The sequence below is a fragment of the Nerophis ophidion genome, linkage group LG18 (assembly GCF_033978795.1).
Source record: "Nerophis ophidion isolate RoL-2023_Sa linkage group LG18, RoL_Noph_v1.0, whole genome shotgun sequence".
Classification (NCBI taxonomy): domain Eukaryota; kingdom Metazoa; phylum Chordata; class Actinopteri; order Syngnathiformes; family Syngnathidae; genus Nerophis; species Nerophis ophidion.
The window spans coordinates 50,584,364-50,600,867 of NC_084628.1; the positions used below are offsets into that span (position 1 = coordinate 50,584,364).

Here is a 16,504-nt window from a genome sequence, read left to right on the forward strand (position 1 = left end):
TTAAGCCTGTTTATGAATAATTAAAGATAATTAAGATACCAAAATGTAGCTTACATCCTCAGTGAGCTGAACTCCAGCAGTAAAGATGAGAGAAATAATGTGGAAAGGTCAGAAGTCAAATGTTTCTTCAGGTGATACATGGAGCCTCTGCTGCCACCCAGCGGCCGTTGGAAAGAATGCATACATTTTGTTTTGACCTCCTTAAAGCTGCTTTTTACTTTCTCTCCTGTTTGTGTCCAAGTCTGTAGTGTGGGCCATAGGACAGAAGGAAGACATTTTGTTAATAGACTGTGGAGGGCAGCAATACACCTAAGATGTTCTACTAGTCTGCTGGAAATAGAAAAGAGGAGAAAGCAAGATGGCGTTGGATGGAGAAAGTCTAAACGTGGGCATTATTGTTCTGTATTTTTAATCAGTGCATACATGTGCACATATGTGTCCTTTAATAGAGTAAACATCAAAAATAATTGTTTGTATCTGAATGCACTTTGTATTTAACACCACCATTCTTAAATATGTTGTTTGTAAGAATGTGGGTGTTGTTGAGAAGATGATGCAGGTGTTCTGTCCAATTTAGCTAACTGTAAAAATGGGTTACTTAATCTAGTTTATTAGTAAAATAAATTGTTTTCCTTAATTATATTCTCCTCACTTTATCCAGACAGTCATTAGGACAAAAGACCCTGGGAGGAATTTGCCCTTTAAAAAGGGAAACCTATTCACTGTGGCAGGACAATATCAAGATGAATTGATCACATTTGTGTAATCGGCTACGAGGCATTTTATTCTCATTGTACAGCACTTACCTTTGGGCTGATACTGATACTGATACTGATACTGTGTTGACCAGTTTGATGATTGAATGTCCAGTACTGTAGAAATGTGTTTGGATATGACAATCCCTTTATTCCAAGCTATCAAAATGAAATGAAAAGTAGGTTCTAGAACATTATGTATGCTGACCTTGGCTTGAATGGCACATTGTCACAGCAGTGAGACCTGACCACACACCACACCACACGCTCCAAAACTGTTTGTCCTCCATGCAATCACCCCCCAGTGTTCCCAGCTGAACACAATTAAAGGAGGCTACCATGGCAACCGCACCATAGCAACAGTCCCATCCCTGTCAACACTTCCTGGTTCTCAACAGGAAGTGGGCGGAGCAATCTGCAGAAAGGGAAATTCAGCATGAACTGAAGCCAGCTATCAATCAGAGAAAACAAAATAAAAACAATATAAGCAAATAAGGAAATTTGGCTCCAACAGTCAGTTTTCGTCTTTTGGTGCAGTTGACCTTGTTCTTACATTTCTCCTTCCTCCTAGAGTTCCTGTGTTGCCTTTGTGGGCGGAGTTGTGGGACGTGCACAGCTGCTTCCAATTGACCCTGGTGCTACTTAAGCAGCACCTTGACAGCTGGATGGCACTCGGCGATTCCACTCCACGCCAGTTGATTCCATGCTTTGAGTATTTTGCTACCTTGGCCATTCCCAGTGCCATCCATCTTGGTGTTGTTTTGTAGTGTGCACGTCTTGTAACTCCAAACCAAGTTGACTTTATTTGTGTATAGAAGTAGCTTTTGTTATTTTTTCCAAAATGCACATTTAGTCTTCTCTTTTTCGCACCATCGTTTTTTGTTTCCTACTGTTTGGATTGTTTTTGTGAGTAGATTTCCGCAGTGAAAGAAGTGTGAACAGCACTCTGACAGAAGGAGTTCCTCCAAAACGCAACACCCTTTGGCGGACAAGTATGTGATTAAATGCTATACATATAAAATGAAAGAGACAAGTGGTAGAACAAATGGATGGATGTACAGTAAAGCTCTGTGGGATGATGTACATAATTAACTTTTCCCAAACATTCCAAACGTTCCCATGTTTTCTGAAATTGATAATGTTTGAGGAATTCTAAAAAAGGGGGATAAATCATGAACAACTTTAAAAAACACTTGTCATGTGTAGTACTTGACTGAAAAAAGGCAATAATCTAAAATACCTCATCTATAAATCTTAGAAACTATGTGCTGATGTTTTTAGAAGGTCAAAATGAAAGTCTGGACAGTTTATTTCAAATCCTGCAGTTTCATTTGCTGCTGCTGTTCTCACCAGCACACTTGTGTTTCTTACACTGCTACTTAGAAGACAATCTTTCACCACACACACTGCAACTCAACACTTTCTCTCCTGGGTGTCTTCTCATGTGTCTTTTCAAATGCTGACTTTGTAAAAAACTTTTACAACACACTGAACATGTAAAAGGTTTTTCTCCAGTGTGTGTTCTCACGTGTTCTTTCAAATAGTGCCGTTGCGCAAAATATTTACTGCAGATTGAACAGGAAAAGGTTTTTCTCCAGTGTGTATTCTCATGTGCTTTTTGAAATTTTCCCTTCGAGTAAAATCTTTACCGCAGATTGAACATGAAAAAGGTTTTTCTCCAGTGTGTGTTCTCATGTGTACTTTCAAATGTTGACTTCTTGTAAAACCTTTACCACAGATAGAACATGAAAAAGGTTTTTCTCCAGTGTGTGTTCTTATGTGTACTTTTAAATCTGGCCTCTGAGTAAAATGTTTACCGCAGTTTGAACATGAAAAAGGTTTTTCACCAGTGTGTGTTCTCATGTGTCTTTTCAAATGTTTACTTTCTCTAAAACCTTTACCACAGATTGAACAGGAAAAAGGTTTTTCACTGGTGTGTGTTCTCATGTGTACCTTCAAATTGATACTTTGTGTAAAACCTTTACTACAGAGTGAACAAGAAAAAGGTTTTTCTCTAGTGTGTGTTCTAATATGTATTTTCAAACTCTGACTTTGTGTAAAACCTTTACCACAGGTTGAACAGGAAAAATGTTTTTCACAAGTGTGTGTTCTCATGTGTACTTTCAAATTGATACTTTGTCTAAAACCTTTACTACAGAGTGAACAAGAAAAAGGTTTTTCTCCAGTGTGTGTTCTCATGTGTCTTTTCAGAAGACAATGGTATTTAAAGGTTTTGTGAGAGTGAGAAGATGTGAAGTGAGTGTTGTCAGTGTGACATGTCTTATCATCTTTAGAGTCTTCATCATCAGTGTCAGGAGAGTGTGACGTTGTGTCCTCACTATCTGATAGTGGAGCTAAGAGCTTGTCTGCTTGTGATCCTCCACAGTGGTCTCCATCAGCTTCTGTTGTCATGTGTTGTGTTGAGCTGCTGCTTGGAGGCTCCCCCCCTCCCCTCTCCTCACTTTCACCTTTCACCTCATCATCTTCACTCTTCACAGGGACACCAGTCACTGGGAACTCCTCCAACCATTTAGGCTGACTGATGCCCTCTTCCTCCTCTTCCTCTTTAATGTGCGGCGGCTCTTGGTCCTCCTCTTCCTCTCTAATGTGCGGCGGCTCTTGGTCCTCCTCTTCCTCTTTAATGTGTGGCGGCTCTTGGTCCTCCTCTTCCTCTTTAAAGTGAGGGGTCAGTAGGTCCTCCTCTTCCTCTTTAAAATGGGTTATTAGTGGCTTCTCCTCTTCCTTTTTAAAATTGGGGGTCAATGAGTCCTCCTCTTCCTCTTTAAAGTAAGGGGTCAGTAGGTCCTCCTCTTCCTCTTTAAAATGGGTTATTAGTGGCTTCTCCTCTTCCTTTTTAAAATTGGGGGTCAATGAGTCCTCCTCTTCCTCTTTGATGTGAGTGGTCAGTGGGTCATCCTCTTCCGCTTTAAAATGGGGGATCAGTGGGTGTTTCTTTTCCTTTTTAATGTGGGAGGGCTGTGGCTCCATCCTGAAGCTCCACGTCTGTTGCTCAGGGAGAAGATGTTCTTCACAGACGTCTGCAGGCCACAAGAAGACAAACACGTTTTAGAAACATCCATCTGTGCTCAGTCACACAATGCATTCAGTACTTTTACATGCACTTAGGAAAAACAAGTTATCGTATGAACTGTCTTGAAATCTCAGTGATGCACAAACACGCTGCTCTTTACAACATTATTCACAGGAAGGAAAAACAAACCAGCACAACAGGACTTTCTACTATGGATAGACAGTTGATGGTTTAAAATTGATTCTGTCATATATTATTTCTTATAGAATTATTAATAGAACCGTTTTAAAACAGGCTACACAGGCTCCTAATTTAGTTGATGAAATATGCAGTAAAATATTTCATCATTTCCAGTATTATTTTCTCAAATAAAGCAACCAGATATTAACAGTAAATAAACAAGTACATTAATAATAATTGTTTCGCCAAATTAATACAATTAGAAATGACACAATATGTTACTGCATATGTCAGCTGCCAAATTAGGAGCTTTTGTAACCCATTTTGAAATTCTTCTATTAGCAATCATATACCAAATGATATATCGTGACATATATTGTTATTAAGATATAGATTTTAAGTCATATGGCCCATACCAAACATTGTTTCGCCGAGTCATTTTGTTTGGCCCACCAAATATATTTATTTTTATATTCTTTAGATGTGTGTGTATGTTTAAAATGTGGTACTACTGTTCTACATCACGTGGAAGTGTACATTTAAACCAATGTGGGTGGCACTGGGAGCAGGTGGGTAAAGTGTCTTGCCCAAGGACACAATGGCTCAGATGGCAGAAGCTGGGATTGAACCTGGAACCCTCAAGTTGCTGGCATGGCCGCTCTACCAACCGAGCTATACTGCCAGGCCACCTTAACAACATCAACACATTACCCACCGCCTAAACTAAAGTCTAAAAAAAAAAAAAACATTTTTTGTTTTTTTGTCCTGTCCGGCTTCTCAGGCAAATCATATAGTCGATGTAGATGCCCGTATCGCATGTTCACATTTACTTTACAAAAGAGAAGTGTAGGATACTTCTCTTGTTGCCTTATTTGTTTTTGACTTCATTAGACGTATTGATATTATCATTTTGTGCTACACTAAAGTCTTAACAAGCTGGTACGCTTCGTACTGCCTCTGTCTCTGTCACTATGTCTCTGCCGCCCCCAGCATTGTCCCACCCACACAACCATCTGATTGGTTACAGGCAAAGCGGTAAGAGCCAATCAGCAGTGCGTATTCAGAGTGCATGGAATCAGGGCTCACGGCAGAGGCAGGCAGAGAGGAGAGACGGTGCATGTTAGCAGAAAGGTGTTCAGCAGGTGAGCATAATGCAGCGGACGATCCCCATATCATAATAAACACCTCCCAGTCAACTACTTGTAACATCACTATGAGCCCGTTGACGATCTGGAGGTATAGGCGGTAGCTCAGCTCGCTCACAGTCCTTGAGGTGAAGGCTGATTAGCTTTTAGCGTAACGTTAGCTCATTTTGCGATGTGTGCGTGTGCGTGCGTGTGTGTGTTACGGACAGTAAAGCCCTGTCTGTCTGAGAGAAAGACAAGCATTATTGACCGATAGTTAACATCTAAGTTATTTCACTTAACCTTTTTCTGTGTTGACGCAGCAAAAAGTCAGTGAGTCCTACTCTTCCTCTTTATTGTGAGCGGAGCTGTGACTCCTCTTTCTCTGTAAGGTAAGGGAGGGCTGTGATTCATTTGTCTCCTTAATGTGAGAGCTATCTGGCTCCTCCTTCCCTTTAATGTGGGGTTGCTTTGAATCCTCTTCCTCTTTAATCTTGGGGTACTGCAGAACCTCAATTTCCTTTTTAATACAAGGGGTTGTGACTGATTCTGCTCCATCCTTGAGGTCCGCTCTTGCTGCTCAGGGAAATGTTCTTCAATACACAAGTTAGACGAACAAATGCTTAAGAAAAGTCCAGATTTACCCAGTCACATGACACTTTGTCCTGCATATATTCTGATAATGTCTCTGAGGATTTTATCAGTCCCCACGTTGACATTCAAGATGTCAAAACCATACGGTACATCAGGGAAGCAATACAAAAACTCATGAAAAAAATAAACACAGCTGTAAAACACTTACATACAAACAAGACAGCTGCTTGTACACCCGAAAGAGAACAAAGAACAGTGTCTAAGAGGACCATCAACATTTGCATTTAAACTGTAAAATCCTGTTTATGATTTATTTACTCTACTTATTTAAATATGAACATTTTCCTTTAGGAAACTTTTACGATTTCTGTGTTGTTGTAGCTTGTATGCTGCAATCCCCCCCCGCCCCAAGATGGCGACCCTGTAGTGGCTGCTGTTGGCAGGAACTCTGTGCTCTTGTGTCATCCTTTTGTGTTTCCATCTTCTTTTCATGTGTTTATATACATATGCATATATATATATATATACATATACATATATATATATATATATATATATATATATATATATATATTCATGCCTTTTGGTCCGGACCCTTTGGGACTGTGTGACAAGGGGTGGTACTTTCGTGACTTCTGCGGTGCTTTTTTTGGACTTCTGGATCTGCCTCCTGAGAGCCTTGTGGCCATGGAGACCAGCTGCTGGGTCTCTGCCACACCAGAATCCGTTTGGAGAGACTGGAGGAGATGCAGATGAAGAGACAGGACTGCGGAGCTAGCACTGAGCGCCGGGACGGAAAAGCTTCACAGTGTCTTGGCTGAATGAGCAGGTATCGGACACCTCGGTCTCCTTGGACGTATCCTCACTCATCCATGCGGACTGGACACTGGCCGAGACTTGGTCGGCGGCCGAGAGTGGAGTCGGCTCTCTTGGTTGCTTTGTTGGGTCTGCTCCCGTCTCTGGCCATCCTCCCTCCACCCCAGCAGACGATGGCGTGGGACACCGCAAAAGCCACCACAGTGTATTTGTTTCTTTTACTTTTTATTCATGTATGTATGTAGAAGTGTCTGGTTGCATCAGCTCTGCTCTTTTAATGTTCTTTGTCCTCTTTGATGTTTCCCTCTTACACACATGAAAGAGGGATGTATGCTAGGGCTATAAGTTGTTTTTTTCCCTTGGCCTCAGTCTGGACCCTCTCTCCAAGGGCCCAGGCTGAGACCGATTTTTAATTTTTTCTCACATTCCCCCCACTTGTTTACACGTATGTATCTCACATTTTTTGCAAGGGGCGCCGCAAGTTGGCAGACCCGTCAGCGATCCTGTTCTGTCTCCCTGGAATGTTTGTCTGACCTTGAATGGGATTGTGCTGAAAATGTTTATTTCCCCTCAGGGATTATTAAAGTATGTCTGATTCTGATGTTTGATATCAACAAAACATAGCTAATTAGTAGAAATTAACTAGATTAAATCATCTCTCAAAGGTGTTGAGACATTGATGGACAGCGGAGAAGTAACTAAATCCAAATAAAAAAATGATTTTATTTTTTATAAGATATTTGGACTTAGACTTCCTTTTTATTGTCATTCAAAGTTGAACTTTACAGTACAAATAAGAACGCAATTTCGTTGCATTATCTCTTGGTAGTGCAGGATAAAAAAAAACAATAAGGTGCAGATATACAGTTGTGATCCAAATTATTAAACCGCCACACAATTTTGGTGTTTTAGCAAGTTGGACATTTATTCCGTATTTTGTTTAAAGTCATATCAAATAAAGATGTTTCAAATAGACAAATGCAACTCAAATCGTAACACTGTATTTTACAAAATACCAAAAAAGGACATTTTTCTTAATATCTCATTGACAAAATTATTCAACCCCTTGCAGATCATAACTCTTAAGAACAGAATTTGAATAAGGTCTTTTCAATCAGGTGTTGAAAACACCTGTAGATGTGATTAGAACCATAACGAGCAACAATTAAAATGATTGAAAAAGACTGACGCTCAGCTTCTTGTAGATGGTCAATGGTGTATTTGCAACATGGTGAAGTCCAGGGAGTGGTCAAAGAAGTCAAGAGAGGAGGTCATTTCTCTTCATAAGAAAGGATATGGATATAAGAAAATAGCAAAGACATTACACATTCCAAGAGACACAGTTGGGAGCATAATTCGCAAGTTTAAAGCTAAAGGCACAGTGGAAACACTACCTGGGCGTGGTAGAAAGAGGATGCTGTGTGTGTACAGTGGTGAAAAACCCCCGGGTAACAACTGAGGAACTACAACAGGACATTGCAGAGGGGGGAACGCAGGTTTCGTCCCAGACAATAAGGCGCGCACTACGAGATGAAGGCCTCCGTGCCAAAACTCCCAGGCGCACCCCACTTCTGACTACCAGGCACAAGGAAAATAGACTCCAGTATGCCAAAAAATCATCTGGACAAACCCCAAATGTTTTGGGAAACTGTTCTATGGAGTGATGAGACAAAACTGGAACTCTTTGGGCCTATGAATCAACGTTATGTCTGGAGGAGAAAAAAATGAAGCTTACAAAGAGAAGAACACCATTCCTACTGTTAAGCATGGTGGGGGGTCAATCATGCTCTGGGGCTGTTGCTCTGCCTCAGGTACCTGATAATCTTTTCCGTCGTCCTCACCACTCTCTGGAGAGACTTCCAGTCTGAGCCATTGCAGGCTCCAGTCCAGACAGAGATGCTGTTGGTCAGCAGGCTCTCTATAGTTCCTCTGTAGAATGTGCTGAGAATGGGGGGAGGGAGCTGTGCTCTTTACATCCGACGCAAAAAGTGCATGCGCTGCTGAGCTCTTTTTACAAGACCTCCGGTGTGTAGGGACAAGGTTATATTGTCAGTAATCTGCACCCCCAGGAACTTGGTGCTGCTTACCATCTCCACCGCTGTGCCGTTGATGAAGAGTGAAGTGTGGCTGGACCGGTGCTTCCTGAAGTCAACGATGATCTCCTTGGTCTTGTCGACGTTCAGGACCAGGTTGTTGGTTCTGCACCAGTCAACCAGATGTTTCACCACCTCCCTGCGAGATGTTGAAGATGTCTGTGAGAACCCCCGCCAACTGGTCTGCACATCCCTGAAGCACCTGGCCCGGAATGTCATCAGGTCCGGGGGTTCACTTTCCTCAGGGTATTCAGGACATCCGCTGTGTCCAAGTTGAGCGGCTGCTCATCAGAGCGAGGGGTGTTTTTTCTCGCCGGAGTGATGGATGTTCTCGCCGGAGGGGTGTTAAGTGCCTCAAACCTTTCAAAGTAGTTGTTTAGGTCATTTAGGAAGCTGATACTGTTGTCACAGGGACGGGGGGCAGCTTTATAGTCCGTGATGACCTGTATGCCCTGCCACATTCGTCGAGTGTTCGTGGGGTTCTGGAAGAAGTCCTGCACTTTCTGACTGTGAGCACCTTTGCAACCTTAATGGCACGGTTCAGGTTAGCTCTGGCTGTTTTTACTGCTACCATGTCGCTAGACTTAAACGCCTTGTTCCGAGCCTTCAGCATTGCACGCAGTACCTCACTGTTCATCCATCCAGAGTTTCTCTACGGCCCGTGTGGGGATGTCCTTGATAATAATAATAATAATAATAATAATAATGGATTCGATTTATATCGCGCTTTTCTATTGTTAAATACTCAAAGCGCTCACAGAGAAGTGGGAAGCCATCATTCATTCACACCTGGTGGTGGTAAGCTACATCTGTAGCTGCCCTGGGGTAGACCAACGGAAGCGTGGCTGCCAATTTGCGCCTACGGCCCCTCCTACCACCACCAATCATTCATTCATCATTCATTCACCAGTGTGAGCGGCACCACGGGCAAGGGTGAAGTGTCCTGCCCAAGGACACAACGGCAGCGATTTGGATGTTAATAGGTGGGAAGCGAACCTGCAACCCCCAGGTTTCTGGCACGGCCGCTCTACCCACTACGCCATGCCGCCCCTAATCTGATCACACTGACATCCTCCATGCACTTCTGAATGTATGCGGACACAGACTTTGCATACTCCTCCACACATGTGTTAGGATTATCGGTGACGGCTGCCTTGAACATGTCCCAGTCTGTGGTTCCGAAGCAGTCTTGTAATGCTTCCATTGCTCCCTCTGGCCAGGTCCTCACCTGCTTCACTGTAGCTTGCTTTCTGATCAGCAGGGGCTTGTATGCAGGAATTAGCATCACATATAGATGGTCTGAGGAGCCCAGGTGGGGGCGTGGTGCAGCTTTATACGCCTGTTTAATATTACTATAAACCAAGTCCAGCTTGCTTCCATCCCTGGTTGCAAAATTCACATATTGATGGAAATGAGGGAAAACTGTTTTCATGTAAACTTGATTAAAATCCCCTGCAACGATGAAAACTTCCTCTGGATGTGTAGTTTGCAGTTCATTGATGGAGCAGCACAAAGCATTCAAAGCTTCTTTGGTGTGAGCACTGGGGGGAATGTACACTGTTGTGAAGATCATAGCACTGAATTCCCGAGGTAAATAAAATGGCCTGCATTTTATAGTTAATATTTCTACATCGGGAGAGCAGTGACATGAGACGTTCTTCCCGTTGTTGCACCAGTTGTTATTGATGTATATACAAACACCACCGCCTCGGGATTTACCAGAGAGAGTGCTGCTCCTATCCGACCGAAACATAGTTAGCTCCTCGATGCTAACTGCCTCGCCCGGGACGAATGGTTTCAGCCACGTTTCTGTGAGAAATATGGCGCAGCAGTCTCTCATCTAGATAGATAAATAGATAGATAGATAGTACTTTATTGATTCCTTCAGGAGAGTTCCTTCAGGAAAATTACAATTCCAGCAGCAGTGTTTTGCATATGAATCCAGCTTCAGGTAGTCCAGTTTGTTCTCCAGTGAGCGGACATTTGAGAGCAGGATGGAAGGAAGCGGCGTTCTGTGAGGATTAGCCTTTAGCTTTGTTGTTAGCCCCGCTCGGCATCTCCGTTTCTGTTTCTGATCCCACCGCTTATGTCTCCTCTGTCTGCGGTCCCCTCTGGTACTAGGCTCCGCTGCCTCACAGGCCGCTGGATGTAGCCGGCGTAGTATTCCCAGGATAGCGAGGAGGTCCAACGTATACGCATCTTTCGGTCTAATACTGCCCGATCCATCCACATCCAAAATTGTCTGGCGGTCGTACGTTACTACGGAGTGTCCACGCTGGAAGCCAGCCATGAAATTCACAGAAATTACTGGTAGATTTGCCAAAATGTTCTATTACTACCAAGAGCCTCTGCAGCCGCAGCTGAGCAGGGCGCCGCCATCTTGAGACCAATATCTGGCTTGTATCTTCAGTAGGGATGTACATTTATAGATTTATGGATATGATACCCTAATCAATATTCCTTATCGATACCAGTATTTATCGGTACTCTTTTCGGTACTACATGTAATTTGTGGAAATAAAAAAGTGGAAAAGAGGCATTTTAAATAGCATTCCTATTTGCAGAAGAGGTTGAAGTCTTAAAGAAGTCAACTATGTGTGCAGTGCAAGGTGAAATGCAGTTATGTCATCTTCTTGTCAATAACACACACATCAAACTTTGGTTGCTTCCTTATTTGTCATTATTTAAAGCTGATTGTAATGTGTAGCAGCGGCAGCTGAACTCAATGTGACAACGTGTCATAGTTACCTCAGTCAGCTGGAATTAAAAATACAAATAGTTGTGTCGTTAGTCCAGAATCTTCACGGTCTTCATGGACCACATAATTAAAGGCCTACTGAAATGAGATGTTCTTATTTAAACGGGGATAGCAGGTCCATTCTATGTGTCATACTTGATCATTTCGCGATATTGCCATACTTTTGCTGAAAGGATTTAGTAGAGAACATCCACGATAAAGTTTGCAACTTTCGGTGCTAAGACAAAAGCCCTGACTCTACCGGAAGTCGCAGACGATGACGTCACAAGTGTGGGGGCTCCTCACATATTCACATTGATTTTAATGGGAGCCTCCAACAAAAAGTGCTATTCGGACAGGAGAAAACGACAATTTCCCCATTAATTTGAGTGAGGATGAAAGATTTGTGGTTGAAGATATTGATAGCGACGGACTAGAAAAAAAAAAAAACGCGATTGCATTGGGACGGATTCTGATGTTTTTAGACACATTTACTAGGATAATTCTGGGAAATCCCTTATCTTTCTATTGTGTTGCTATTGTTTTAGTGAGTTAAATAGTACCTGATAGTCGGAGGTGTGTCTCCACGGGTGTCTTGACGCCAGTGTCTCAGAGGAGTTGACGGCAGCTTTATGGATGGCACAAGCTCAGCTTTTCTCCGGTAAGAAGCGACGTTTTAACCACAATTATCTCACCGAAACCTGCTGGTTGACATTCTGTCGTGATTCATGTTCTCTTGACCGCGCTCTGATCCATAGGAAAGTTTCACCTCCGGGAATTTTAAACAAGGAATCACCGTGTGTTTGTGTGGCTAAAGGGTAAAGCTTCCCAACTCCATCTTTCTACTGTGACTTCTCCAATATTAATTGAACAAATTGCAAAAGATTCAGCAACACAGATCTCCAAAATACTGTGTAATTATGCCGTTAAAGCAGACGACTTTTAGCTGTGTGTGTGTGCAGCGCTCATACTTCCTATAAACCCGTGACGTCTTGCGTAGACGTCATCGTAACACAACGTTTTTAAGACGAAACTCCCGGGAAATTTAAAATTGCAATTTAGTAAACTAAAAAGGCCGTATTGGCATGTGTTGCAATGTTAATATTTCATCATTGATATATAAACTATCAGACTGTGTGGTGGCTAGTAGTGGGTTTTAGTAGACCTTTAGGAACCAGTACTAAAAAAAAAAAATGGTACTTGGTATACAGCTCTTATCTTCACCACTAAACCTTTGAAATATGCTGACATATGTGCTGCCAAAGGTAAATAAACAGTAGCCATATTGAATGTTTGCCTTCATTTGACCACGTGAGGTAAGGAGGACGGCCTCTAGGTCACATGGTTACACCCCAGCAATTACACTGTTGATGATTGATGAGCATTCATATTTAAATGGTGGTGTTAAAAAGCAAATATATCTCCATCTTTAGTGATAAATGTGTCCCCCGGATGAACATGTGTCACAAACATTGTATTAGATGATATGTGGATGTTGTGCTTACTTGGACTGTGATGAAGCTGTGAGGACTCAGGTGGTTTGTCTTCATGCTCTTCAGTCTTCACAGAGACAACAGTCAGTGGAAACTTGCTGACATCAGCCTCCTCCTGCCCTACAGGACACTCTCCCTCCTGACTGATCCACACTTCCTCCTCTTCCTCTTTAATGTGGGGGGGCTGTGGATCCTCCTGTTGCTGAAGGGGACGTTCTTCTTGACGAGCGTTCATCTGTTGGACGTCCGCAAGACAACACAAACAAACTTCAGCTCAGATGTGTCAAATATTTTTTAGTCTATCAAATATAATATTTTCCAAGTGGACTGACACCACTTTGTGGTGATGTTCTTCTACACATGGAATAATCATCAGTTATTGATTATTATGAATTGTGTCATTGATCCTGTTTTCTGCATTTACATTAATTATTGATTAAAAAGTAACAACTTATGGAAAACCTCCTGCTGGGATTTTAATACCGTCATGACTGCATGAAGTCAGTCTGCACGTATAAAAGTGTCATTGTGCTGCAGCATCAAGTGACGCCAACTGGCTCCTCCCACTACCAACCTACCAGCCAACCTTGACGTGCACCTCCAAAATAGTCCCACCTCACGTCAACGGTGACCAGGACTACAGAGCTGTGGTCGGTTGGCTTTACTTTTACGCACAATATCCTCTCCTTGTTTTTCCTTCTGCAAAAGCAACATTTTTAGCCCAACAGACAAGAAACAGAAGTGCAGCGAAGCACGTGTAACAAGTGCCAGCGAGTGTGGCCGTGTGATAGTATGTTGCTTGAACCTCACTCACACCTTAAGGAATGTGCTGGCGTGAGAATATATATATATATTAGGGGTGGGCAAATTAATGTGTTAATTACGAGTTAATTCATCACTCTATTAACACCTACAATTATTTTATCGCACATTTGCGTATGTTGTTTACATGCTTTTATTTTGTTAACGCCTTTTCTTAACAAGATGGCGACGCCCGGACGGGCTTCGGCGTGGAGGAGCTCTTGCTAAAGATGGAACATTTGGCAAAAATACCGGACAATTCTGCAAATTTCCTGGCTGGCTTACAGCGTGGTCACTCCGGGATCACTTACGACCGCCAGACAATTCTGGATGTGGATAGATCGGGCCGTTTTGGACTGAATGAGGCGTGCTCACTAGACCGGGTAGCTAGCATGGGAATACTTTGCCGGCTACATCCAGCGGCCTGTGAAGCAGCGGAGTATATGTGTTGTCTGTCTATTTATGAATAATGCAGACCAGGACTGTTGGCTGAGTTCTTAACGTTTGCTTTCAGAGCGTGCATATCACAACATACAAGATGCCGTCATGGCGACACACAACCTATACCGGGCTACCACGCATGCTCGTCACTCCTGTTGCATGCTGGGTAGGGTAGTTCTTTTTTTCCCTGGCTCATAACATCACAATATAGTACCATGTATATGATGCCTTCAGTTTATCAAAGCACCAAGCAAACAATCGGAAAATTCCCATCATATCAAATCCTAGATAAATGATAAATAAATAAATAAATGTGTTGTACTTGTATAGCGCTTTTCTACCTTCAAGGTACTCAAAGAGCTTTGACACTACTTCCACATTTACCCATTCACACACACATTCACACACTGATGGAGGGAGCTGCCATGCAAGGCGCCAACCAGCAACCATCAGGAGCAAGGGTGAAGTGTCCTGCTCAGGACACAACGGACGTGACGAGGTTGGTTCTAGGTGGGATTTGAACCAGTGACCCTCGGGTTGCGCACGGCCACTCTGCCACTGCGCCACGCCGTCCTATGGTCATAATTATTTTAAGTGCACTACGCAGAATAAACACAGCATTATTGATATTGCTAGAACAGATAATTTGATCAAAAATTCCCTAAAACAGCCCACTACCTGTAATATAGGTTTTTTTAAACATAAGATCCCTGATTAAAAAAATGTTTCTGCTGTTACCTCAGAAATTGCCTGTTCAGATGTTATGATTGTGGCTCAGAGATTTGTATGTAGATTATATTTATTTTCCATAACAAACAGGATAACTTAAATACCCTGGTAGTGGCAATTAGCTTAAATGTTTGTATTTACATTTTTTGAGTTGATTTTCATAAAATATGCTATTTAACTGCTACTGTTTAACAAGGACTGATTTAAATTGTGTTTGCACAACAAATGTTTTGGGGGCTTTTGTTCATGTGAGAGAATATTCCAATAAAGGTGCACTACACACTACTTTTGAATTCATTATTGGGCTTTGTGTATACAATGCAGTTAATCGCGATTAATCGGAGAAATAGTGCGATTAACTTCGATTACAATTTTTAATCGTTACCCAGCCCTAATATATATATATATATATATATATATATATATATATATATACACATACATATATATACACATACATATATATATATATATATATATATATATATATATATACATATATATATATACATATAAATATATATATATACATATATATATATATATATATACATATAAATATATATATATATACATATATATATATACATATAAATATATATATATATATACATATATATATATATATATACATATAAATATATATATATATACATATATATATATATACATATAAATATATATATATATATATATATATATATATATTAGAATATTTGGGTACCTCATGATTTGATTACAAACAAAATATTGATGCATATTCAATTTGTGTGCAGTATATTAAAGCCATTTTTCATATTTAACATTTATTTAATTAAATATTTATTTTAGTCTGACTGAATAAGCATTAATCGCTTACAATTGTGCAAATAGTGTATTCATAATAACAAACATCAGTTGATTTAATTTCCATGATATGTCCACCCAATGCAGCTGAGATAGGCTCCAACACCCCCTGTCCCCCCTCGCAACCCCAAATAGGGACAAGCGGTAGAAAATGGATGGATGTTATCAAAGGAATAGAAGTGCATGCAAACATCATTTATATTTATTGTTAATAAAGTTGACACCAATACAAAATAGACCACTGCAATAATATTCTACTGTCATTATAATAATAATATTTGTAATTATTTTTTCATCCTGTAAAGCATCTTTGAGTACACTGAAAAGCGCTATACCAAATAAAATGTATTATTATTATATAATGTGACTTATTCCAGACTTAAATTTCGAGACGTTCGTTTCTTTCTAGTAACAAATATTCAATGATGTTAAGCGTGACTGTAATATACAACAAAAAACAGTTAAAGTATTAAATAAGTCAATATAATTCTCATAGAGAACATATAAAATACACTCCTCAAAAAAAACGCTCGCATTTGCTACAAAGGCCTGCTAGCGGGCTAACGCTAGCACGTTAGCTTCGAACAACATATGAGGTAAATAAGATAAATAATATGAAAATATATCATGTATATTACCTCATAAGCCGCGTGTACAAGAGAGGAGTGGAATATATTCTTCCTATTGTTACACCAGCAACTCTTTTTTGTCTTCTGTGGCCGGGCGAAGGAAGTGTGCACCACTCACTATTGTCCCAGTGAAACACGTGTTTGAAGGAAGTGTGCACCACTCACTATTGTCCCAGTGAAACACGTGTTTGAAGGAAGTGTGCACCACTCACTATTGTCCCAGTGAAACGCGTGT

General features: G+C 41.1%; 1 protein-coding gene across 2 annotated transcripts; it reads right to left on the reverse strand.

The window, feature by feature from the left end:
- Positions 1-27: 27 nt before the first annotated feature.
- Positions 28-16,411, reverse strand: LOC133537319 (zinc finger protein 239-like). Of its 2 annotated transcripts, XR_009802652.1 has the most exons (5): positions 16,279-16,411; positions 12,836-13,058; positions 964-3,793; positions 807-872; positions 28-242 (listed from the first exon to the last, which is right to left on the reverse strand). XR_009802652.1 is itself a non-coding variant. In XM_061878351.1 (3 exons), the coding sequence occupies exons 2-3, from the start codon at positions 13,056-13,058 to the stop codon at positions 2,292-2,294; spliced, it is 1,725 nt and encodes a 574-aa protein (XP_061734335.1). In that variant the 5' UTR covers positions 16,279-16,411; the 3' UTR covers positions 882-2,291. The 2 variants fall into 2 exon arrangements, 1 of the variants encoding a protein (XP_061734335.1); XM_061878351.1 differs by lacking the exons at positions 28-242; positions 807-872 and having other exon boundaries at positions 882-3,793.
- Between the last annotated feature and the right edge of the window lie 93 nt (positions 16,412-16,504).